The sequence below is a fragment of the Diadema setosum genome, chromosome 10 (genome assembly GCF_964275005.1).
Source record: "Diadema setosum chromosome 10, eeDiaSeto1, whole genome shotgun sequence".
In the NCBI taxonomy this organism is placed as follows: domain Eukaryota; kingdom Metazoa; phylum Echinodermata; class Echinoidea; order Diadematoida; family Diadematidae; genus Diadema; species Diadema setosum.
Genome location: NC_092694.1, coordinates 34539815 through 34565980, shown reverse-complemented (window position 1 = coordinate 34565980; position 26166 = coordinate 34539815). Strand labels below are relative to the sequence as shown.

Sequence of the window (26166 nt, the reverse complement as noted above, 5' to 3'; positions counted from 1 at the left end):
GATCTCACTCATTTTGACTCCTAAATTATAGCATTGGCCTATGGGAGTCTCACTCTCAACTAGTTTCCAATGTTGGCAGCGCTGAATAAACTCTTTTTTTTTTTTTTAAAATCATCAACAAAACTGTCAATCAAATTCCGAATATATATACATTGATCCAACAAGTATGCACAAGTAGACAGAGTTCGAAAGATAGGCATACCGTTAACTTATGTATTGTTACAATAAATGCAAACATAAATGCAAGATAAAGACAGACTCTCGCGAGCTAGCGTGCTATCTGTTCCCATGTAAATATAGGAGTTCGTCCCCTTCGTCTCATAGCGCTAACAAAAGTGCCTGAGTAGACCGAGTCTGTCGAGCTCCGAGGAAAAATCACGAACTTTTCCGAATTTTTCTGCAAAAAGTTCGTAAAAAAGGATCTAGAGACCACGGAAACTTAAATAAAATGTCGTCCTGTGAGAAAGATGTTATTTCCATCGGGAAGCAGATAGATAAAATGGTTGCCAAAGGCACGGTAAGGCGAAATTCTTGTACATGCCGACAATGTTGCCCCATACGTAGTATTTTGTGTAAGGTACTCATTGGTACTACTACTAGCATAACACTTGACTAGGCCTACATGCATGTAGGCCTATTTTAAACGCATAGAACTAAGTAAGAGTCTATAAAATTTAGACTAGATAGAGTCTAACGAGGTAGAGTCTAATTCAGTGATTGTGAATTGTGTATGTCAATATCGATAACATAGAAATGAAGTCTAATTATTGACAATGATCATGATGATTGAAGATTGTCTTTACTGAGTTTGACATTGTCCCTTGAGTAATCTGGTAATTGAGTGACTCTCACAGTGTCAGTGAGGACGATGAGCGAGGTGATAAAAAATGATGTCCACTGGCCTTTTCAAGTTTCAAGTTCAATTTTATTCATCTTTCTTCCTTCGTTACAATATGATATACATTGAATGTGTCAATTAACAAGAGAATAACAAGCATACAAATAGAATAGACCTAAAGTTTACACTGGTTAAAGCAGAAAAAAGAAGAAAGACAAGGTCATACTAGGAGACCCTATTGAAAAGCAGAGCTTGTGAAATTTACAGTGTATACTATAGTCGGAGTCCTCATAATTGTCAAGAGTATTTTACTCTTGACTAGACAAGTAGACTCTATGTGTCTAATTGAATAGAAGAGTTTCTGTAAGAAAAAAAAACTATATAACTATAACAAGCAAGGGGGTATAGATAGAGAAAAAAACTATTCAATTAACAAAACTGACAACATAAAACAAAGATAGAGAAAAAAGAAAGAAGGAACAAAAGCAAGTAGAAGGCTAGTGTAAATGAATGATCTATCAAAACTCAACGGGATCGCCATGGTCTTTGGTCTTTGTTGTGCACCATCCTGGTACAGCCCTGTCGCTTTTTTACAGCTACTGTACTGGCTGTGTATAGTTTAGTGGTATGCAACCATTTCTAAATTGGAGGAGAGGAATTTTTAACAGGAAGGCATATCATATTCAGTGATTTTCAGAACTGAAAGAAGGTCGGTCTACAGTAGTAATTAGATCTACATGTACCTCTGACGGCTCTGTTTGCGACAGGGTGCCTACTCACGATGCAATAGGGACAGTTTCATTCATCAACAGTTAATAAGCTGTTCAACCGGATGTGGCTGACCATACTAAATATTAAATTGCAGGTGTATTTTACTGTAGTTTGCATTGATGACATGGGCAATATTGTGAAGAAAAGTAACGTCTAGAGTAAAATACCCAATATGCGGCAGGGTGCCTACAATCGTATTTCTGGCAGGGGCACCTTCATTCATCAATAAAAAGCTAATGAACATCATGTGTGCTTACACTGTAGTCCCACTTTAGAACACAAGCAGGAGTTACACACAAGTGTTACGAGAAGTGACACCTGAGTGGGCCTTTTCATCAGTGAATAAAATGGCCCTTGCCGCAAATACATGTAGGCACCCTGTACAAAGCCTGCCGCAAACAGGGTATTTTACTCTAGTTGGCACTTTGTCTGAACTGTTCAGTTATCATGTGTGGAATTTTGTGGGTTTTTTTTTTAATGTAATACTAAATTGTCCAATTTCACATATTCAGGAGACTGACGATGCCCTCGACTTGTTGAAACGACTGAAAACCCTTCCCATCACTCTTGACGTACTGCAGGTTTGTTTGAATACCACATGCATATAATTCATATGTATGCTTAGATTATCTTTTTAATGTTGCGTAAACATAACATTGTTTCCAGGGGCCCGTTTCATTTTGAACTTGTCATCAGTGACAAATTGTCATACATTGTAGATGTGACAAGCTACTGAAATCCTTGCATCTGATTGGCTGGGAGCAAATTTATCATAGAAATGTAGCAGTTGTCACTGATGACAAGTTTTATGAAACGGGCCCAAGGAGTAGGGAAGCCAATGGAGTGTCATTTTCATGTGAAATTAGCAGTTATTGATGTGAAGTAATGTGGAAATCGCAGCTGGCGGACATAAAATTGAAATAGTAAAACTGTAACCACATATATGAAGCTTGAAAGTTCCAAAGGGGATGTGTGTACAAAGTATAGTTTTGTCCAATGAATTATTTAATCTAGAGGGTCTCCTTGCTTATTTTTTTCTCATATTTAGACAATATGAATCAATATTATATTTTGACTGTTGATATTTCATAAGACTGTCCTTAGTTGTTTTTGTCAACGCTGTTGAACTTCTAAGGTCTTGAACATGAGTAGTGCAGTTTTTATTTCAAGAAAAAAGTAGTTTGCATTTAATAGTGTTACTGTTTCTTGTATACACCTCTGTATGTTGAAATTTTAGCTGAAGACAAAATACATGTATCTTTTAAAATGAAATAAAGATGTCTTCAATTACAAATATGTTTTTTAAACTCTGTTGTTTTGTTTTCATATTGCAGCACAGATGATAGTGCAATGTACCACATGAATACAGTGGACATGATTATACAGTGTTTCGTGAGGCCAATGTCGATAGTGCTGTCGATGACTGTACATGTACAAATTGTACCACAAATATGACATCGTACTCATGATACACTACCATGCACTACAATATGAATATGACATACATTGTAACAGTCACCTTGTCTTCGACATAGCAAGGTTGTTTGGTCACATGATGCCAAGTTGACCAATCAGCAAACAGGATTCCATTAATGAAGGATATTATGCAAGCTTGTTTTTTGTCTGTCCCATCCCAGAAAACCCGCATTGGAATGGCAGTCAACAATCTGCGGAAGCAGAGTGACAAGGAGGAGGTCATCAACCTTGCTAAACTTCTCATCAAGGGCTGGAAGAAGCTCCTCCCTCCACAAGGTAACCATGGAGATGCATCCTCTCCCTTGCATGCAGTCTATGTGCACATTGTCTTTGGCATGGATGTATGTTGTCCGTATAGGAACAAGAATCCGATACATCCAATGGGGAGAGTAAGCTGACCTCATAAAGACCCGGTAATGTGGAGATACATTAGTACCACAGAATGAGAAGGCTGGCCAAGCTTGGAAATATTCGAGAATCCCTGTATAAGGCAGTAAATCACTGTTTTCAGTGACCCTTTGTAAAAACACAGACAGCCTAAATCAAAGGATCTTGGCCTACTGGAGTAGACTGTCACCAAATGAAGATCATTTCGTTTCGGTCATCCATGCTGGATGAATGGTCATCCATTCGGTCATCCATGCTTCCCCCCGCTGCCGAATCTATAAGTGTCACAAATAAGCCAGAGTTCTGTGCATGCATTGTCAATTTGTTCATAGCATACATACAGTCTAGGTGGGTTTTACCTTTGATTTCCTTCTTAATTGAGGTGTGCAAATGGTAATATGGCAGTGTTGAATAATTGGGAGCTTTAGATTTGTGATGCGGATGTTTAGATGGCAATTGCAGTGGCCATTCTTTTCTCTCCCTGTTTCATGTTGCAAAGTAGCAGCAGTAAAGAGTGAAATAGCACCCCCATATGATCAGTGTATTCAAGTAGCTCTCTGTGTCATGAATTGATGGGACGCAAAAGTGGCCCAGAACGCGTAGTGAAAACTCAAGGTGACGACGCAAGATTGATTTTCATTTAATAGTGATCTTGAGCAGGTTTTTTTTCCTCTGAACGTTTGCGTCGCAATAATCTATAAAAGCTCCCTCATGACAACATTGGTCAAACGCTCTGGGAAAAGCATTACTAACAGAGAGCAACCTCCTGTGGTAGATACAGCCACACTGTATTGGCTTTGTGGCTTTGTCTGCACATGTACCAAAAGTCATAATCAATATTAGATTGTACTATGGACTTTTTTTTTTGGGGGGGGATGGGGAGTGTTGACTGGGAATGTTTACAAGTGCATACAATAGCTATAATCATCATTACCTATCATCAAACATACAATATTGATTACCTTTTGCACAGTCTGGTGCTCTATGCCTAGAAGAAATACTGTTTGCCATAACGTTTACAGAATATCCTACACAATACGCGGCATTGTAGAACATGCCAACTGTCATGATGTGCATGTGAAAGGAAGTGGCGGAAAAGTATTCAGTTTTATCGTACATGTGCTTTGAATAGAGCAGGCAGGCATGAATCTTGTTCTTCTAGTTTATTACCTCCTCCAAGGAGGTTACAGGGATTGTATGTTTTTTGTCTGTTTGGGTTTGTTTATGTTTGCAGAATAACTCAATGTTGTGTGTGGATATGGATAAAACTTGCAGGAAATGTTGATAATGACTCTACATGTACGTGCTCAAGGAACAAATGATTAAAGTTTGATAGTGATCCGGGAATTTTTTATGAATTTTTAAATTATTTCTTATCTTTTGGCAGTTCAGGTCAATGAACTTGGGAGTTCAAGCTGCGCGTAATCTGTGTACACGCTGAAAGTGCATGCTCAGCTTGGGTGGGGCGCTGTGCAGCTGGAAGCTGATGACGTAAAGGCTTCTTTATTGGGAAATTGTGCAGTTTTCAACATGAGTGCATGGGTAGAAATGAGCTGCTTGACAGAGGTCTGCGCTCTCTGAGTGCTTTTCTGGTTGGTGAATTTATTTACATGATGTGGTACTTGAGGTTCCCTCTTGTTGGCAGAATTTACGTTTGAGACAGCTCTTGAACTCTGTATTAGCCATACCAGCAGAACAACAGGCATTACATTGTACACTTGTACAAACTGATGTGATCATTGATACTGTCATTTCTAAACAGGTGGTGGAGGTACGCCCTCAAACAACAAATCTTCATCCAAGGAAAAGTCCTCCAATGGTGACTCAGGATCGTCGTCGCAAGACCTCAGCCGGGGCGAGGGCGACAGCTCAAAGTCTATGAGCAGGCAGTCCTCCTCCTCCTCCTCCTCCACCTCATTTTCTTCTCCGACCAACGACGTTGTGCGGGACAAATGCAAACTAATGCTGGCCAATGCCCTCAAAGTTGCTAGTACGTGAATCTTGAGTGAGCCAATAAAATGCATCTAGTACTAAATGAACCAATCCTTGGACCACGTGCAAACCTGAACAAAGGATAAACGTACCGTAGCAGTAAGAGTCGTAACATTTAATGTCAGTGAGGTCGTGCTAACATACACCATTAATGCATATCATTGTTTTCAAGTTGTTGAAAATGGAGTGTGGAGCTAGCTACACGTAGAATGGTGTGTGATAAGCCAGTAGGAATTTGAAAATTTTTTACATTTGAAAAGTGGCTTATCATGGCTTGCCAGATGCATTGTTTTGTGGTTATGGGGAATTCTTGAGAACAATGTGTGGAAAAAAAAAAAAATCTGACAATGAAAAAAAATATTGCAGGACCAAAGAGTTAACATTATTCAAACCATCTTACAGTCAGATTACACTATACTTTTTTTCTTTTTTTTTTTAATGCTTGATGCTTCCACATGTGATAGTATTACTGACTGTACATGAAAGTTGAAAACATGCAAATACATACAATGTACTACCTACACTGCATGTATTGCTCACAGAAATGTGTACTGTTTTGATTTAATGAGTGCATGATCACCAGCCTATTTTTTATTTACAGTGCTAATGCTAAAACAAGGACAATTACTGTACGCCGTATACTTCATGATATTTTTATTTTTGTGAATTTCCCAAGTCAGGCGCTATTCGCCACTCTGACTTATTGACTTAATATTGACTCTGATCCTGATACATGTATGAAGGTGACATGCACTAATTTGTCCGTTCTGTACAGTACTCGACTATCGCAAATTTGACCCCTCGCAAAATCATTGGGAAGTCTGCAACTACATGTAAGCATACAGCCACACAAGTTTCAACTGTGCTTGAATGGGTTCCAAATGATGTATCACTATTTTTGCCCCTTTTTATTCACCCACCAAATCAAAAAGTATACAGGCCAGAGGCAAGTGCTTGTTGGAAATCCTGCACAACAAATTGTTTTGTTTTGTTTTGTTTGTTTGTTTTTAGGAAAGTTGTACAAGGTACATTGTAACTCTGCCTAATGGTTAGGCCTTTCCAACCTATGCACATCGTATGCAATATTTCCTCAGCAGTAATCCATACCAATATGCAATTTTCTTGTAAGAATGATATTTTGAGCTACTGCAAACATGTTAGAAGTTTACCCATTTTTCAAACATGATTGCTGTACTTTTATGTCTGGCATTTCCAATCATTCTTTTGATAATCTTGTCAGACTTTAATTCCTACTCCCGCATGTGATGTTTTCATCAAGTTATATTAGGAATTAGGCAAGAAATCACAAGAGAGCTACATGTGCAATGTATGTTTTGTCATTTTACAAAGACAACCGTTCTGTTGACCGCGCGTGCATTGCTTGTGGTCACCGAACTGTCGTATATTATGCGCAAAGTCAGTGTGCCTGATAATATGATCTGGTTTTATTAACCGCTCGCGCTGTGTTTGCAGTCATCCAAACCGTCGTACAAAATGTATGTGGGAGAGGATGGCATATTGCTGTTTTTTTTTAAGTACGCCAATGGAGAAAAGTAATTAATAGAACAAAGTGAAATGACCAGACTCTATTAAAAGTAATAATTATGCAAAAATTGCATCCTATTAAAAACACAGAATTTCACAGTACGCATACAGTGTAACAGACGTCCACTATCGAAATGACTGGAAATCTCAAAATCGAAAATTAGACCAAAAATCGAGAGTTTGACAAAAACTCAGGTTATTCGACGGTTCGCATGACAGCTAATATGTCTCCTTGGACTTTTGCCTTTGACTTTACGCCGTGTGGCACCCATTTCAGTCTTCTCTTGTCCTGTAGAAGGAAACCAAAATAAAGAAAATTCAGCGTGCTTCCTTTTTTCTAGCATATAATGAAAAAGCACTTGACTAGTAAACCGCTTTCAGAAAGCAGGGGGAATAATTACTACCCTTAAAATATGTCAGTAGCAAGTTGATGGAATGTGTAATTTTCATGAAAAACAAATTTTTGTGGAATTCCCTTTATACGATTGTTGTCCACACGTGACGTCCTAACCTCTAGTAGTCTCCTCATCCAGCGGTTCCAACACCAAAACTTTAAAAATTCATAACTTTTGCATCGAATGTCTGATTTTCCTCAAACTTTAACTGATGTGTTCTACTCATGTCGCTGCTTTCACTCAATTTATATTTCTCTTTGGGTTTTGATTTCCTGTAATGTAGTACCAGATGATGCGGACAGCCAGGATCTCCAGGATCCGGATGAGCTTGCCGGAATTATAGAAGACTATATCCTTTGCTTTTAGTCACCATCACTTGCATGCCATCAGATACTGTATACGCCGAATATTTCACAAGGTTTTTATTTTCGCGAATTTTGCAAGTCGGGTGCTATTCGCGAAATTAAAAAGACGCAAAAATATTGACTCTGAACCCGATATGAGTGTGACGTATGCGTACACATTTCTCCGTTCAGTACAGGACTCCATGATCGCGAATTTAATCACTCACAAAATTGTTGGGAAGTGTCGATTCATGAAAATTTAGACTTGCGAAATATATGGTGTATACAGTAATCGCATTAGAAATGATCAAACTAATCCAGTATGTCTTATGAAGATGTTTCTTCTGTTTCTTCTCCTCCACCTCCTCTTTCTCCTTTTTCTTCATTTTATCTTCGTTCTCTTGTATTTTTATTTATAGCATTTTCCTGTGTTCATTTTTTTTCTTCTTCTGCTCGTGTATTAGTCTTTTTCTGTCCTTCCTTTATCATGTTTTGGGATATCTCAGTCATTTCAGAACAGATTTTTATGAAATTTCAGTTCTTAAAATCTTCAGTCCTTAGAAGTGTATGAGCACTCCTTAACATGTCATAGAGTGGTTTCTAAATATATCGTAAAATGACAAAAGCTGAATTCTCCCCTCAACCAATACTATATCATCCCTCTAATATTGAAACTGACTGACCAGTGTTCTCACAAGAAAATAAGCAACTGAATTGCATTTGATTAAGACATTGCAATATTTAGTTAACACCCGTTTATGCCATTTATTGAGAAGAAGACAATAACAGAGTGGAACACACAATCACACAAAAATTTTGACACGATTCACTTTTTATGGTCCTTGACTCATGCACACGTATCTTCACCGAGTTCTGCAACACGGATATGAAATATAAGAACCGCGTGAGGAGCCGGGTGTCCAATCTCCAGGACCCAAAGAATCCTGGACTTCGGCGGATGGTACTCCTTGGCCGCATTGCCCCAGAGAAAATTGCCACCATGCCGTCAGAGGTGAGCCCAAATTGGAGAGAATTTAAGGGGCATTCCAGACAGTTTTCATAATTTCGCATCATGGAGTACATAAATCAACAGCTCCATGTATAGATTAGTGGAATTTATTGTGGTCCTTGAGCAGAGATATCAATATCCTGAAAAACCCAAACCAAATTACACTGAACAGGAATGATGACCTAGCAGCCTCACATATTTCAGGAATGTAGCAATGTATTACCATTAAAATACCACATGCTTTTCATCTGTGTAGAATTTATGCATGCTTTCTTCTTTTGTTCTGCTTCCTTGAGCCCCTACTCATGCATTCTTATAGGATAGTGAGGCTGCCATGTCATCATCCTTGTTCACTGTAATTTGTTATAAATTTTGAAAACATTCTTATTCCATATCCCAATCAATATTGATTATGAAACTCTGTTCCCAGTATAACCAATTTATGGTTGTTTGTATGTAAAAGTCTGAAAATCATCTGCAGGTCTCTTTTAAAGGCATTAATTACATTCTGTAGGCCCTACCATTGGCAGATGGGGAAAAAAAAAACAGCTTTAGTGCTTCAAAATAGTTCTAAAATGTGAATTTGGGATAGAAACAACCAATGTATTGTTAATCAGTATAATCAATAGGAATTATATCGATGTAGATTTTGATTCATCCAGGTAGTATGCTAAAAGCGTGTTTACAAATTAAATTTGTTTGACTGGACTTACTTGTGAAAATCACGGAGAGAGCAGTTTCTTCAGGTCTGTCTGGCTGGCGAGCATTCACCCATGGAGGGTGAATGGGCGATGTCACTGCCTTTATTGTCTGTACATCGAGGTTGTGTCGGAGTCCCCCTCCCCTGTTGAGTGAAGGATTTTCTGCATTCACATACGGAAAATCTTTCACCTTTTTTCTTAGTCATTCCAAGGTTTCCTAAATGTTAATTGCAGTGATGTTTTGATGTACAGTCAAACCTGCCTTAGCGGCCACCTCTCTATAGCGGCCACTGAAAAATCCCCCCGAGAGAAAAGCAATGTTAAAGACCCTGTGTATAGCGGCCACCTGTCTAATGCGGCCAGCGGCCACAAATTTTGTTTCCCGCGGTAGATTTTAACCTGTCTATAGCGGCCAAAACCCCGATGGAGCCGTAGCCGAGCCGATAATTCAGCGTGTTTTTCTGCTTGTTAGCCGTGCCAGTCATTCCTGGGCAACGTTCAGTGATCGCCACCGTTGCATTCATCACTTATTCAGTCACAATAAGGCACTAGTGTTAAGCTTTCTTCATGACTGTGCACATGCTACATCATGTACTGTGCAACAATTTCATAAACACCGGCATTGTTCTATGCATGATACACACATGTGCATACGTACACACATACATGTACATGTACATGTAAGTATACATGTATATAGATGTATACAACGATGATACATGTTCTGTCTATAGCGGCCACCTGTCTATAACGGCCACTTTTCCCGTATCCCTTGGGTGGCCGCTTTAGACAGGTTTGACTGTATTATTGTTTTCTGTGCATCCCTGCATGGGTGTTATTTCATAGTGATCCATGATGTCCTCATGAAAATGGCAAATATCTGGCTGACCTCAATTAGTGCTTCTGCTCTAGAAAACCCCACATAGAGCTTCATAACCTTCCACTGGGACCTAATGGATATTTGTCATCAGCAGATTGCATAATATATGAATTTCTGCCTGTGAATTTGTCAAACTCTGTTGGGGCTAATATTATTCTCATTTTGTCTGATTTAAGATATACCCATTTTTATTTTTTTTGTATGCCTCCGTCACGAAGTGGTGCCGGAGGCATTATGTTTTCGGGTTGTCCGTCCGTCGACGAAATGACAACATTTCGTTACGAAATGACTGATTTCTTCATGAAATAGGCCATTGGACACTTCATGCCCCATAAAGCTCGCAGGCTCAGGTCACTTAGTGGGCATTCGGCTATAACATTCTCTTGTGATTTGTGCCATTAAGCTTCAATTTTGCTCATCTCTCACTGTCTGTCTGTCTGTCTGTCTACCCACCCCCTCCCCTCGACATCGTGCAGGAGATGGCCAGTGAGTCGATGAAGGAGCTGAGGAAGACGTTCACAAAGGAGGCCATCAACGAGCACCAGCTGGCCCAGACGGAAGGCACCAAGACCGACCTCCTCAAGTGCGGCAAGTGCAAGAAGAACAACTGCACATACAACCAGGTACGTCCAGTGTTTGACCTCAAGTCTGATCTCAATAGAAGGAGTGAAGGCAAGCTGTGATTGTTCTGCTGTCCATCACACGGCAGAACAATCAGACCCCTTTGATCCCCTGGTAGAAAAATCTGGGGAAAGTTGTAGCCCAAAATTCCTAAGATCAGACATTTCATTAATACTTTATTAAGGCATGATTTACCATTTGCAGAAGAAGCAAAAGCCCAACTCTATTTAATACTTCAAAATAGTTGTAACATGTGAGTTAGGGATACATGTATAAGCAACGAATGTACAGTAACAAAGGAATCATTATGGTCAATGTAAAGTATTATGTAAAACGTGAACTTTAGTTACAATAAGATTGTCTGTAGACTAAACCGTCTACAGTTATGGTTTAGTATTAAAGAAAAATAGTGATATCTCCTTATATTTTAGGCTTTATTGCAAATTGTTGTTAGTAGGATGTTTGTGATACAACTGACCTACACATATCTATGCATCAAATGTGTTAACTCAAACATTTTTAAAATCACTGCTACCAATGGTAAACAATACTTTAGTTTTAATACAGGGTAATTAAATCCAAATGTAAATGTGGGGCTGATACAAAATGTACATGTTGAAGCATTGAATACAGCAAAGTTTGAGGAAAGGCAGATAATCTGTTTGAAGGTTATGTATTGTTTGGTTTAATAAACACATGTGCCATCACTTAGATTTTGATAGCTACAGCAACTTGTTATGCCACGTAGTGGAACGATATAAAAGCATATACATGTAAAGAGAATTCCAAATATTTTTTCTTTATCATAATGGAAGAGCACTTGCGTACCTTTGTCAAAAGGCGGAGAACAATATTACCCTTAACCCGTTGAGGACAAGTCCCGAGTATACTTCGGCAAGTGTCTATTGGAGATGCGTGTTGTAGCAAAATCAGCCCCATCCTCAACAGGTTAACAAGTTGAGGGAGTTTGATCTTATCATGAAATAAGACATTACTGAAGCCCTGCAAACTTAAATGAATAAGCTCTACCGGGTGCCTCCAAACCTGAATTTAAGATGGAATGATGTCTCCACATGATTTGTGGATTTGTTAACAATCTATTCTCCATGCTTCTCTTTCCTTCATTCAAACACTCGACATGCCATAAACACAGATGCAAACCCGCAGCGCTGATGAACCCATGACCACCTTTGTCTTCTGTAACGAGTGCGGCCACCGATGGAAGGTAAGAACATGCTTTAAAGGGATCGTATAATTTTGGTAGAGACCTGAACTTCAGGTTTTTAATACTTTGGGGTGAGATAATGAGAAACCTCTTGTGAAATATGAAAGAGCATGTAATTCCAAGAGGAATTCAACTATTATTTGATGAAAATTGGTTAAGAAATGTCTGGAGATTTTGCAATTCGTTGATCTAACCTCTTTTTTATACCCCGCTAAACGAAGTTTGAAGGGGGTATATAGGAATCAGCGGACGGTCGGTCGGGCGGTCGGTCGGGCGGTCGGTTGGGCGGTCGGTCCGTTGCAAATCTTGCGTCGCGAACTACTTCCTCAGTTTTCAACCGATTCCCATAAAACTTGGCACAGATGTGTGCCTTGGGTTGTAGATGTGCAAGACGTATTTTTTGACAGTACCCAAAAGTATGTTGCCATGGTAACGGCATATTATGGGCAAAAATGGGTACAAATCTTGCATAGCGAACTCCTCCCACAGTTTTTGATCAATTTTTATGAAATTAGGTACAGATGTTCATCTAAATATGTTAATGTGCAAGACACATATTTCCGCAGTGGCAAAAAGTGCGTTGCCATGGTAAGGGCATGTTATTGGTAAAATATAGGGCAAAATGCTTCATGGCAAAACTGCTTCATCAGTGTTCTTCCAATTCTCATGGAATTCATATTGAATGTTTGTCTTAGGATATAGGTCAGCATGACACATTTCTTGACAGTTACAAAAAGTATGTTGCCATGGTAACACGCTCACATATTATGAGCCAAAATGATGGAAAATTTTGTGTTGCAAACTACTTCCTCAGTTTTTGCCCAATTTCCATGAAACTTGGTACAGATGTGTGCCTTTGGTTGTAGATGTGCAAGACGCATTTTTCGACAGTACCCGAAAGTACGTTGCCATGGTAACGGCATATTAATGGCAGAAGATCAAGGAAAGATCTTGCGGATTTAACTACTTCCTCAGTTTTTTGACCAAAGCTTATGAAATGTTGTTTTGACCAAAGCTTATGAAATGTTGTTTGGCGGGGGTATAACCAGTCGCTGTAGCGACATTTCTAGTTATAATGAGGCTCCTGTGTTCGATGAGTATACCTTGCTGGTAAAGTTTTCACATAGACAGAGCATTTCGTACAATAGAATCCAAACCCATGATAAAACTTTTGTCTTGAAAAGTGGAAAAATGAGGGTTGCAAGTAGTGAAATGTTTTTCAAGCTGTAAGAAGTGGCAGGGTTATGGCAGGAGAAAGGAAAACGTGCACATATCATTGAAAAGACTGTGATCGTTGATACTACAAGTACATGTATCTGCTAATAACTGAAAAGATCCCTGATTGTTTGGGGGTATTTTCAGTCTTTTCATAGTGAAAATAGTATACTTGTACTGCAGTTTTTACCACTACTCAACAGCATTACAGTTATTGTACAAACAAGGCAACAAAACCACCTTTTCAACTGTTGTAATCACACTGTTCTGTAGATAGTAAAGTTTTGTAAAAATTACAATTTTAAAGCAGTGTGTGACGATTCTGATGGGAGATTCATGAAACAAACATGCCTTTGAACTTTTTGCCATCCTGTACAGACCCTCAAATACAATGAGAATGTGTAGGTTTACTAGCTTTCGTTTTGTTTAGCTTTTCCCAACACACTTTTTTTTGGAAAATATTCTTAAGCATTTGTCAAGGCACAGCACTGTCGAGAGGAGAATGTATGCTCATGTCGCTGTCTTGTTGCACACATTTGCCAAAGTGTCACGCAGAATGCCATTGTATGACAATATGGGGTGTACCAGCTAGCCTCCCCTTCTTAGGATGTCCATTAGTACAGTCCATTTAACTTTGAGGATGGTACAGATTGACTACTATATATGGGCATTTCCGTGAGTTGTGCGACATGACCACCAAAATTTTACCCACATATTTCAGGACAACTGATGATCTTACTTTGTTAGCCATAGTTTGAAGTGTGTGAAACCAACTTTACATTTAATTAAGAAAAGTTCTCTTTTGTGCATTTTCATACCTTTTGAAACCAGAAAGCATTTTTTGACCTAAAAATCCCTAAAAATGCATTTTTGTTGCTCTTTGCAATTATTTTTTATATTTGAGGCTCAAATCAAACTTTGTTTGGTTTTACAAATCAAAAATATATTAATCTAGCAGTAAATAAAGTGGAGACCTCGATATAAGATAGTACTTCGGACACCAGCGTGCTCTTACATAGCTCGAGAAGCTGCTGTAACGTGAGTTACCGAAACATGAACTTTTTAACCTAGCAATTTTACTATGCCCAACTGAGACATGGTATTTTGGATTATCAAATGACTATGCAGCACACATCCAAGAAATATGATGGGACTTATAGTCTTTGCTTCAAATTCTCATAACAGAGGTCTTAAAATTGTAACGTGAGTTACCATGTAACGTGAGTTACCACAATGTAATGTGAGTTACCGACATGATTTTTCTTTAATACCAAGAAATGATATGAAGGTTGTGATTGTAAGTAACCAATGAGTACATGATTACTGAACTCTTGTGGTCTATTTCCAGTAGATTGTTATTCTCTTGGTCTCTCTCTCTGTCACCAAACCAACTGGTCTACATGTACAATGTATTAATTACACATCACTTGTTCATTGTTAATGTTAACTTCCGAAAGAAACTGTTCCATATTTACTATTTAATATTACAGTGCATGTATACTGATCTGTTACGAAAGTTGTTAAAAGACAATTCCAGGCTTTCAAGCAGGATAACGTAAAAAAGTAGGAATAAAGTAGGAACAAAATCTTTCAAAAAGTAGGTAAAAGTAGGACATGAGAGGAAAAAAGTAGGGCATTAAAGAAAAAAAGTAGGAATAAATGAGGACATGTGCAGGCTTTTTGGAGTAGTTTTCGTCAATACTCACCAGAACTCTTGATGTTACATGTAAATCTTAATTTGTACTCACAACCCTGCTGCCTCAGCCTCACTATTGCTCCTGGGAGAGCCTGAAAAATACAACAAAGGCAGACGTTCGTTAGAACAATGTCAGGTAACAAGCACAAATGCATGTTCAACCGTACAGTCAGTATGAATCTTGATCACTTATTACAATACTTACTTAGAAAAGACATAATTTTGTGATTGACATGAACACCTACCATATATGTGATCCTGCATCGCAACACCAACAAAAAGTTGCCAAACATGGATTTTTAATTAAGAGCAGATTCTGAAAGAACAAACTTAAAGATGAAAATGATGTATATCTCGATTCAAATGGACTCTCCTAACCGATCCTAATATTGGAATGAAAGCACACACTCCGGAAAATGTGAACTGAGAAAAGGGGCTCCTGGAGTATAGCATTTATTCAAGCGCTCAATCTTTATCAAGCCGTGCTAGCTGTGCAATGAATGGAACAAATAACAGAATGTTAACCACTGGAGCTACAACAATGAAGAGATTATCAGATTAAGCTGTGCATGCTTTATTAACACATTCTGTAGGTGATCAATGCCAACTTTCAAAGCAGAAGCATCGTCCTTTGTAAAGTTATTGGAGTTGAAAGTTAAAAGTATGGACAGGGTTTTTAAGAAATGAAAAGATAACTATGAGAAACACCTAATCACATTATTCTACCAAAAAGTGCATGTTCCAGGAAAAAAAAAAAACTGCTAAAAAACACAATTTCCTTTTCGTTTTATGATCCCAAACTTTATTATAATATATAAGAAGACTTGCCCTTTCAGAAAATATGAAAAACTCAAGACTGGCTGGATTGGCCCATATCATCTATTTTCAGTCCTAATACAAAATCAGTGCATGCGACTTTTTGTTAGTTTTGTGATGGACGGTCACATATCATCCCACAAAATATGACATAAACATTCCATGATGTGTAAGTTATACATTTATGCCAAAGGTATGTTATACACTTCCATAATTAAAAGATGGCATCTTTTATCTACATTCATTTGAATGTTTTGAAGTTGTGAAGATATGTGTTTCATTCCAAAATGTAAAAAAGATTGGAAATAAGGATATTTGACAAAAGCAATTTTAAAAAAGATGACACTTTTATCTACATTCATTTGAAGTTGTGGAGATATGTTTCCTTTAAAAGTGTGGATATAATGGATATAAGGATAGAAGGATGTTTGACAAAGCTATTAAGTGATGCTCACAACAACTTAGTATGCTTTCAAGTTCCAGCTGAATGACCATGAGATAAGAAATATACTTACTTTCCAAGAGACTTTCAATTTCAAATAAATGTAAGCACTTAACATGTGTTCAAACATTTCAAAATAACAGGATAATGTAAACTACTTATATGTAGCACTCAGTATTAGTCTCTGAGAGCATGGAGCTACTAACAGTAGCTCCATGCTGAGAGCATGTGTTATCATATTACATTTCTAGCAAGACATGCATGAAGAATGGGTTGTCTCATGACAGTGAGGCCTTATGAAGTGAAATTATATCTTTCCAAGAGACTTTCAATTTCAAATACATGTAAGCACTTAACATGTGTTCAAACATTTCAAAATAACAGGATAATTTAAACTACTTATATGTAGCACTCAGTATTAGTCTCTGAGAGCATGTGTTATCATATTACATTTCTAGCAAGACATGCATGAAGAATGGGTTGTCTCATGACAGTGAGGCCTTACGAAGTGAAAGATCTACCAATGCATTGACATCTTTATTTTGCAAATCCTGGCCCACTACAAATCTACACACTCAGATACTGTGAGTTTATGGCACAGTGTCCACAACTGAATTTCAAGTGATATAGATTATCTTCATAATCATATGATATAGATGGAAACACAAGGCAAGCTCAATTTAAAACACTTAAACCAATAGAACACAAAATATCCAAAGAGAGAGAGAGAAAAAAAGTAAATACTTTACATTTCAGCATCAGGGAAATGTAGTATTCTTGCATGTAGAGTAACATAACACTGCAATATAACCAAATGACTCCACTTTACAAGATGTGAGGAGCATACATGTACATACTGCTTTTTGTTTCTCACTATCTGTAGTCTTACCGACTTTATAGGGAGCAAAAATGACTCTATTTTTTTATAATTTTCTGTAGATAACAAATAAATATGTTTTCATTTCTTTGGTGTTCTGTTGATGCTAGATTCCATCAATTCTTGAATCAACTTACATTTGTTAATTTAGAAAGAGGTGTAGAAAATAATCATTCCAGCCCCGGTGCTACGGTGCAATTAACTCACTGATAAGAGGCCAAAGCTTTTGAATTCTTAACGGTCATCGAAGCGCTGTGCGGAGGGAAGGACAAAAAATCTCGAAAGTTCACCTCCTTGTATCTCCCTTATTTTACCACCAAATCCCTTGAAACTTCACACATATATCAAATATGAATATATCATCCTTCATATGATTTTTGGGCGAAAACGCTGATGTATCTTTCGAGATATGTGTATTTTTCTGCTTGAGTCGACTGTGGGAAAGGGTTACGATTTTTTCCCGACACAAGTCTGCGCCTGCATGAATATGCATTTGATCAACATATTACTAGTCTGTATACACCAGACTCACTACCTGCGAAGTCTCGTGTTTGTGCAATTAGTAGTTAGGTAAAAATAAGAGCAAAAAGACAACCAACTTTAAGAGAAGATACTGGACATGCACAACTAGATCATCCTCCTGCGCATGCGTTTTCTACTGGTGAGTGCACGCTTAGCCAATCAGCGGTGTCAGGCTCGGCGCAATGCGACAGAGGTCGATTTTCGGTCAGCAGGGTGGTGAGTGGGCAAGAGAGGAACCCTGCTTTGTGCATCAACTGTTTCAAGCAGCACAAAAACCAATACATCGGACTGCGTATTCCTTACGCCATGGATTTTACGTGGGTCACAAGTGACAGTGATCTCAATTTTTTCCAGACATAGCTGTGCGCCAAATGATACAGAAAAGATATTTGGAGAGCAGCATGGATATACTACCATAAGTCATATACCGAAGTTTCATTTTTGTGCAATGAAGGAAAATGTGAGAAAATAACACTTGTTTTGAGACCAAATTTTCTGTTTTGGAAGCTAAGTTTCGACATTATTTTCACACGTTTATCCTCAATAAAACACCAAATAACTAACATTACGAGTTAGAGAATAGTTTCTTCTTCAGTTTGCTGTATAGATTTAATCATTTGATGGCTTTGAGGTGAGATATTGCGATTGTCCTGCAACACTTCCCCAGCGGTTTTACGCACACAAGCTGTCTACTTTTTGCAACTGAGGCTTCGAGGTCATAAGCTTTTGGCGAGTTAATTGCACCCTAGCGCCGCGCCTGATTCTGTACTTTCCAATGACTTACTACTGTTTGCAATATTTGCCACATTTACTGGAGATAGTTAATAGTTCTTTACATTCAACTGTTTTTTCAGCTCATCATGACCCTTTTTGTTGAATACACATACAGCTATTTGACCTTTTCAAGAAGATTCTCCATTTTGCAAGTCCAGGCACTTTTAAGTTCATTCAATATTCTTGAAATCAAACTTCTTCATATATTTTGAGAATATTACATCCTTCCGCATTTGAAATTTTGCATGGTTGAGATTCTGCTTTTCATTCTCCAGATATTTTGCTGGCTCAGTATTTCAGCATGTTAATCTTATAAACTACTCTTTGCAAGATCTGGAGAATAAATAAACAGTGACTGTCATTATCATTTTAGTCCTTGCTAGCTTCTCTGATTTCTCTGGTTGTTTGAGAGCAAATACACTCTAGAAAATCTGTATATTTACCATGCAGTTCCCATTCCCCCCCCCCTTAAATACAGTGTATTTGTGCCCTTTCAATTTTGATACTCTCCACTGTTCTGTTGGTTTTCACCTTCAACTTACAGTTTTGTATGTTGACACAATTGGCATACACATCCATCCATTCACTTTTTTCTTCTTTAAAAAGTTTCCCTGTCTCACATTTTACCAAGACTCTTTCAGACGGTTCAATATTTTGGATATGTCACTTCAAATGACTCATCACACTTTGACTACTTTCATTACGAGATTTCTGTTCTACCATTTTCTCACATCTTGTTCAAACTAGCTGGGTAATAAAAAGATGTTCAGCGTTAACTAAAATTTGCAAGATCTGTGGAATAAAAAGACATCATGGCTTCTACTTTTTCTGCAAGTTGTTTCCTCCAAACTTAACAAACTGTTCTTGGCGGTTCAACTTAAAACATCCACACACTTGCTCTTATTTGTGGAATATGCATTCATTATCTTTCCTAAATGCTCTAGATGGTTTTTCTCTCTACATATTCCTGATAGTTTGTAAGTGTCGTCAGGAAGTGAACTTCAAAGTCTCATGGTTTAAACTTCAATCAATCTTTAAACGTACTGAATTATTATTTTTGTGTTCGTTTTCTGTGAAGTTCCTCCATTTCCTACTTTCTTATTAGTTCTTCGAGGTAGAATGTCTTACCTATGATGCAATTCAACCTCTTAAACAATACTTGCAAGATGTATACACGCCATCAACTTTTAAGATTGTTCATAAAGAGGTTTCTGCTCTATTAGTCTTTATCTTTCACGATGGCTAAGTAATTACTGTTGTTCTCACTCCTTGTTAACAATTTGTGGGATCTGTTAATTAAACATTTCTTTTTTGTTCATCTGATTTTTCAGCAACTAACTTTCCTCAGCTGTTTACCTTCAGATGAATTAAGGTTTTTAGTAGTCATATCTACCATCTGCCCATGATTCAAATAGATATCACAAGTCATATGTCTCATGTTAAAGGTCCAGTTTACCTTTGGGAGCAGTGCTTTTGATTTAGCCTCAGTAATATGCAAGTTTCATACAAATGGGTCCCTACCAATCCATGCTTTCTTGGGAATAACTCATCCTCACATCAACCAGATCTAGTTTCTGTGGTGAAACACTTACTTTTATATTAAGTTTTTCATATTGCAATCACTGTTAATTATTATCAAAACATATATTATTGAAGGATTTCAGGCAAAGGGGATCTGAAGGTGTCATTTCTTGTTTTGACATGACCTTTACGATTTACGTAGTAAACCATATTTTAGCAAAGGAAATTTCTGGTTTCTGAGGATTTGCATTCCAGCACATGCATTAGACATGATATGCTTGAACTCTACATCCATTAAAACTGGCTGTAGGCAGCATTTTTCCCTCAGTTGTATTCTTTGGAAGTCACATGTCAAATTCTACTTTTAAGTATATATGGCAAGCTTACCTGGTAATTTTGAGCGATGATGAGAGCTTGTTGAGCGCTGCTTCAAGTCCTAGGCTGCAATATAAGTGGGATCAATCACATCTGCACAGGAGCAAAAACTGAGGCTGGCAGCAGTCTTGTGGTTGATTGGTTTGTGTTATCCCTCTTTCATGCTGAAGAGGCTCTCCCCACCAGTAAGAATCTGCAACTAGAGTCTACTCATCATTTCTGAATATAAACTATTCAAGTACCGGGTAGCCTTGCACATTTTTTTTTTTTTTTTTTTTTTTTTGCGGGATTTTTCACCAAAAAAGTAGGAAAAAGTAGGAAAAAGTAGGATTTTGAGCAAAAAAGTAGGAAAAGTAGGGACAGCAGTAAAAAAGTAGGAAAAAGTAGGAAAAATAGGGCCACTTGATAGCCTGCAATTCTTCTAAAGCTGCATGGACCTTGTTCCAGCAAATTATCAAAATTTTGTGGTAACTATTAATAGCCTCCTGATTGGGATAATCACTGCATGATTATTCTTGAAAATTTTTTGTAATTCAAGTGATTACTATTTGACATTTCATAGTTTATACCTACCTATATAGACCAAAGCCATTGTTTATGAGGCTGAAACATTTACATGTATGAACAGAATTTTAAGATTGGAGCTCGCTTCCTGCTGTTTTTTCTGAGATTTTTGAGAACTGAACATTGTGAATTTGACATGCTTTTAAATGTGTTTTATACTATTCTACTCTGAGGTTTTAGCTATATTGTTGCAAAATCCTACAATGAAACTTTTCCTTGTTTTCTGTAATTTACTTTACATGCTGATCTATTACCAAAAACCTGTTGAATGTGAACCTCATTATCAGACATTTTCTTTAAGAGCTGGACAGTCATGTACAAAAATGTACCTTAAAGCAAACTATCAACATTTTGTGATATTAATAGTTAGCCTCCTGATCACAAAATATTTACTATTGATTCATGTTTTTCATTGGGATTTACTGCTTCAGTCTGCTTGATTACTCTAGAAGATACTGGTATACTTTTTACATGTATGTACAATTTAAATAATGGGTACTTGACATTTCATAGACCAAAACCATTGTTTTTTAAGGCTTAAACATTTATGAACATGTTTTATTAAACTGATCAATACTGGTAGCAGATAACTAAAATTTATCTGCAGTTTCTGTAATTCAATTCTAATTTCTGTACCAGTTAAGTATAAGAATTTGTAAACAAATCAAACATACAAACAATTGATTATTGAGTAATTCAAACAATTATCAAATAATTGGAATATAAATTGCATTGTTTAAAAGTTAAAAGATTTATTGAAATATTCATTTCTGAACCTTTAAACTCTCCACAGACTACATGGACAGGTCTCTAGTCTCGTGACTCAGTGTATTAAATGGAATAGTTTATGGATGACTTGTTTTATCTAGATAGCCTGAAATCCATTTAGTAAAATAAAAAAAATAAAAAAACAATCAAATCAAATTCTCAATCAAATCTTCAATTTCTGATGCATTTGTTAACTGGAAAAGAGTGTAATTTAATGAAATAGACTCTGTTTCATATCATTTTGTTGAATACAATTTTTGTCTCAGTACAAATGAAAGCTTGGAACACGACTCAATTAAAAATGAAATTTATCTTCAAGTTGGTATTCTAAATGTAAAGTTTCCTGCCTTTTGGTAATCTCATGGATAAAATGGGATTAATTACTGTCAGATCAATGTTCAAATCAATTTAGATTCTTTATTCATGGAGTTTGTTTGTGAAAAAAAGTTGTCTTGGTAAGTTTTCTTTGGATTATTAAGACAAAAAATCGTCTTGTGATCATGTGGACAAACTGTAACGTGAGTTATCGTAACGTGAGTTACCGCTTCACATGACGATACCTGGAGAATGTAAGACAATTTGAATTTTTACCATACTCGGTGATGTATGTTGTTAGTCCATGACTTTGACACAATAGACTTTAAAGTCTCTCTGTTTCTTGTTTGAGGAAACTTTTGAATATAAGACATGCCAAATTTTTGCATGTCTAAATTATGTAACGTGAGTTACCAACATTTGTAGTGTTTTTTCTCATAGTTCTCATAAGAGTCTGTGGATGTAATGTTGCTGTGAGGTAGGATGGAGGTGCATGATACTCATTCACATATAGTAACTCATATCACTAATTAGGTTTTAAGGATATTGATCTCAACGACCTAATTTTGAGTTCAAAATGTAACGTGAGTTACCGTGGAAATGCCCATATGCTGTTATTGTCGTGTACAGATATTTTCGCAATAACGAGGTCATAAACATTTTCAGGCGATGTTGTTTTCGCAAATCAACGCTGACACTTACGTTAATGCTCTCTTTTAACACAGTGCATGGAGACATTTTCGCGGGTTGTTAAATTCGCGATCCAACTGTGATTAGCGAAATTTTCAAAAATAACAGCTTATACAGTATCAGTTGAGATCACTCAATTTGTTCTCCGCACTTTATTTTTACATGTGAATGACCGTGTCTCTGTTGTAAGGACTGCCCTTAGATAACCACTTTATATGTGACCCTGCACCACAAAACAAACAAAAAGTCGCCAGACATGAAATTTTAGTTAAGAGCATATTCTGAAAGAGCAGACTTTAAGCTTTAAAATGATGTATAACTCAAATCAAATGGACTCTCCTAACCTATCTAAATATTGAAAAGAAAGCACACACTCTGTAAAAGTGTGAACTGAGAAAACGGGCTCGGAAGTACAGCATACTTGCCAACTAGTAAGATTTTATCAGATTCAGTAAGATTTTTTATGTTAAAAATAGCAAAATCAGATTTTCTGTCAGAGAAATCAGATTTAAAAAAAATATTTAGATATACCTTTCATGTGTATTTTCTGAAGATTTGACTGAAAGTAAAATTTTTAACTTCAGTTTGCATATAAATTAAGATTTTTGCAATCCACGAGTAAGATATTTCATCTTGAAATGTTGGCAGGTATGAGTACAGTGTCTATTCAAGTGCTTAATCTTTACCAAGCCATGCTGGCTGTGCAATGAATGGGACAAGAAACAGGAAGTAAACTACTGGAGTAACAACAATGAAGGGATGATCAGATCAAATTGAAATTGAGCATGCATTCTGTCCGTAATTAATGCCAACTTGGAAAGCAGTAGCATCATCCTTTCAAAAGATATAGGAGTTTAAAGTGGAGAGTGTGTACAAGGTTTTTAAGAAATGAAAAGAGGACTCTGAAGGCACACTTGATCACTATATTCTGCCAAAAAATGTTCGAGAGAAACTGCTAGAAAACATACTTTCCTGCCCATTTTATGACCCCAAATTTTAGCATAATGTAGAAGAGGACTTACTCTTCATGAAAATATGAAAAAGTCAAGATCGGTTCGGTTAACCCATTTCACCTATTTTGAGTCCTCACACAAAATCAGTGTGTGCAACTTTTTGTTCGTTTTGTGATGCACGGTCACATATATGTGACCCTGCACCACAAAACCAACAAAAGGAAAAGTGTGAACTGAGAAAAGAGGCTCTGAAGTACACGGTCTATTCAAGCGTTTAATCTTTACCAAGCTGTGCTAGCTGTGCCATGAAAGGGTCAAAACACAGGATGTAAACCACTAGAGCAACGACAATGAAGGGATTAACAGATTAGGCTGAAATTGAGCATGTTCTATCAACACATTCTGCCCATGATTAATGCTAACTTTAAAAGCAGTTGCGTCATCCTTTCCAAAGTTATTAGACTTGAAAATGAAGAGTGTGCAAAGGATTTCAAGACATGAAAACCGGCCTCTAAGACATGCCTGATCAGTCTACTCTTCCCCAAAAAAAGGGTTGTAGAAAAACTGCCAAAAACACACTCTCCCATTCATGTTAAGATACCAAACTGAAGAATAATGTAGAAGAAGGATAGTTCTTTCAGAAAATATGAAAAACTCAAGATTGACTCGGTTGACCCATTTCACCTTTTTTGAGTCCTCACATAGAATCAAGGGGTGCGACTTTTTGTTTGTTTTGTGATGCACGGTCACATATTACTCTTGGATGGCCTTTATAAACAGACTTCACTATATTATTGGGGGAAAAAAACAAATAAAATGAATGTGTTCTTTCAGTCAGTGTTGCACAGGCCTTCAAGGATTTTGTATTTCCACATCAGTACAAACCAGAGATTGTTCAAGAGATGAACCACTTGACTGCTGCAGGCTATTATGCACACTGAATCCCTGGGTGCAGATACATAATAATGCATGTGTATATCATATCATGCCTTTCAAAAGGAAAAAAGTTTGGCTAAGATTATATTACTAAAAATATGAAAGAGTGAGGCATCATCCTCTCCTCCTGATACCTGCACAGATCCTTCACCGAGGGCAGCTTCACTTCTATCATCAAAAGTTTCATCAAAACCCTTCTTCCCACTGTAGGTCGCCATTTTGAATTGAGACTCTATAGAAACTTTCACCTTGGAGATCAATCAAAATCCTCACAAATCACAGCTAAATCACTGATTTTTTGGGGGGCACCTGTTGCCCATAAATTCAGTTTTGGTATTAAGGTGATGTTTGCACTGTAGGGGTAGGGGCAGCACAGTGCTGAGGCTTCAAATTACACAATATAGCATGAAGATATAATTACGTGGTCAACACACAGCGGAAAGTTGCCAATGACGTAGTATTACGTGGTCCGCAGCCAAGTGGTTCAGCAAGTTTTATATATGAAAACTGGAGTAATCGTCAACTCTATCATACCTCTCTTCCATTCTCTGATTTCTCCCCCATCTAGTTCTGCTGATGTTTGCCTTCGCCACCACTGTACATATTTGACTCCCCCAGCCACAAAGGAGAGAATGGCAACAAAACTCTGGCAGAAAAGGTGCCCATATTTCTCACAGGGCACTCCACTGACCTTTATCGCCTCAACACTGTCTGGACAGTCTCTACATCAAAGATGCCAAACATCATTTTTTTGTTCGCCTGTGTTCGATTTAAATAATTCTGGTGGTCTTAGTGAGCTGTATTTGTATTGAATGTGTATGACAGTCATTCAGAGGGGAATGAAGTGGGAGGATCGAGAGAGGAGAACATGGATAGAGCCCATCGCACATGCTGCGGAAGAGATGCTACTTCCAGTGACCAAATTGTCCAGCACCAGCGGACAGCAAGTGGGAGCATCAAGGATCGTTGTTGGGATTAACGCATTTGATGTCCAGCAGTCCAGTCAGGATCAGCAGTGGTCAGATATCCAGGAAACCAGCACATCGCAGAGATGCAACAAGGTCTACATTGGTGTGTTGAAGTCTGATACTGCCCTGTACATTCAGAGATTCATGACTTACGAAGGCAGTCTTCTTTTCTTTTTTTAATTTCATTTTGCTTTTCCAAAGTCTGACTTGGCAAAACATCTTGCCACTTGCATTCTGAAGATTGAACCGGTCGAATAGAGATGTGTACAAAGTAAATCATATGTCTGGTAGATAATTGATGACAGAAAATGAATTGGAAGCAGAAGATGACTTTTAGATACATCACATGGGTGAAGAATTTGAATTTCACAATGAAGTACAGGATGACAATCTGACACTTTGTTTCCTGAAGGCTTACTCTGCAATGTGGTAGACTCATTTTGAGTTGATGTACAAATTTACAGTTCAAACTGAAGAGATAAAGCTCAATCTGCTAGATTGACAGAGAAATAGGATTTCATTGCTTTTAATGTAGAAATACTTTAATTGC

General features: G+C 37.5%; 2 protein-coding genes across 2 annotated transcripts in view; one reads left to right on the top strand and one right to left on the bottom strand.

The window, feature by feature from the left end:
- LOC140234513 (small ribosomal subunit protein eS12-like) overlaps positions 1 to 26166 on the bottom strand; it is a 124642-nt gene that overhangs the window by 72186 nt on the left and 26290 nt on the right. The window lies entirely within an intron of this gene.
- On the top strand, positions 356 to 25585 carry LOC140234178 (transcription elongation factor S-II-like). The gene is made up of 9 exons (XM_072314246.1): positions 356 to 517; positions 2122 to 2190; positions 3247 to 3361; positions 5235 to 5462; positions 7688 to 7753; positions 8606 to 8760; positions 10815 to 10961; positions 12113 to 12184; positions 25217 to 25585. Exons 1-9 carry the CDS (start codon positions 449 to 451, stop codon positions 25223 to 25225), a joined length of 930 nt encoding a protein of 309 aa, XP_072170347.1. The 5' UTR covers positions 356 to 448; the 3' UTR covers positions 25226 to 25585.

Coding starts and splice junctions, on each gene's coding strand:
- LOC140234178 (XM_072314246.1), top strand. CDS start 449: ATGTCGTCCTGTGAGAAAGATGTTATTTCCATCGGGAAGCAGATAGAT. Junction 2,191..3,246: donor TCACTCTTGACGTACTGCAG/GTTTGTTTGAAT, acceptor GTCCCATCCCAG/AAAACCCGCATTGGAATGGC. Junction 8,761..10,814: donor TTGCCACCATGCCGTCAGAG/GTGAGCCCAAAT, acceptor GACATCGTGCAG/GAGATGGCCAGTGAGTCGAT.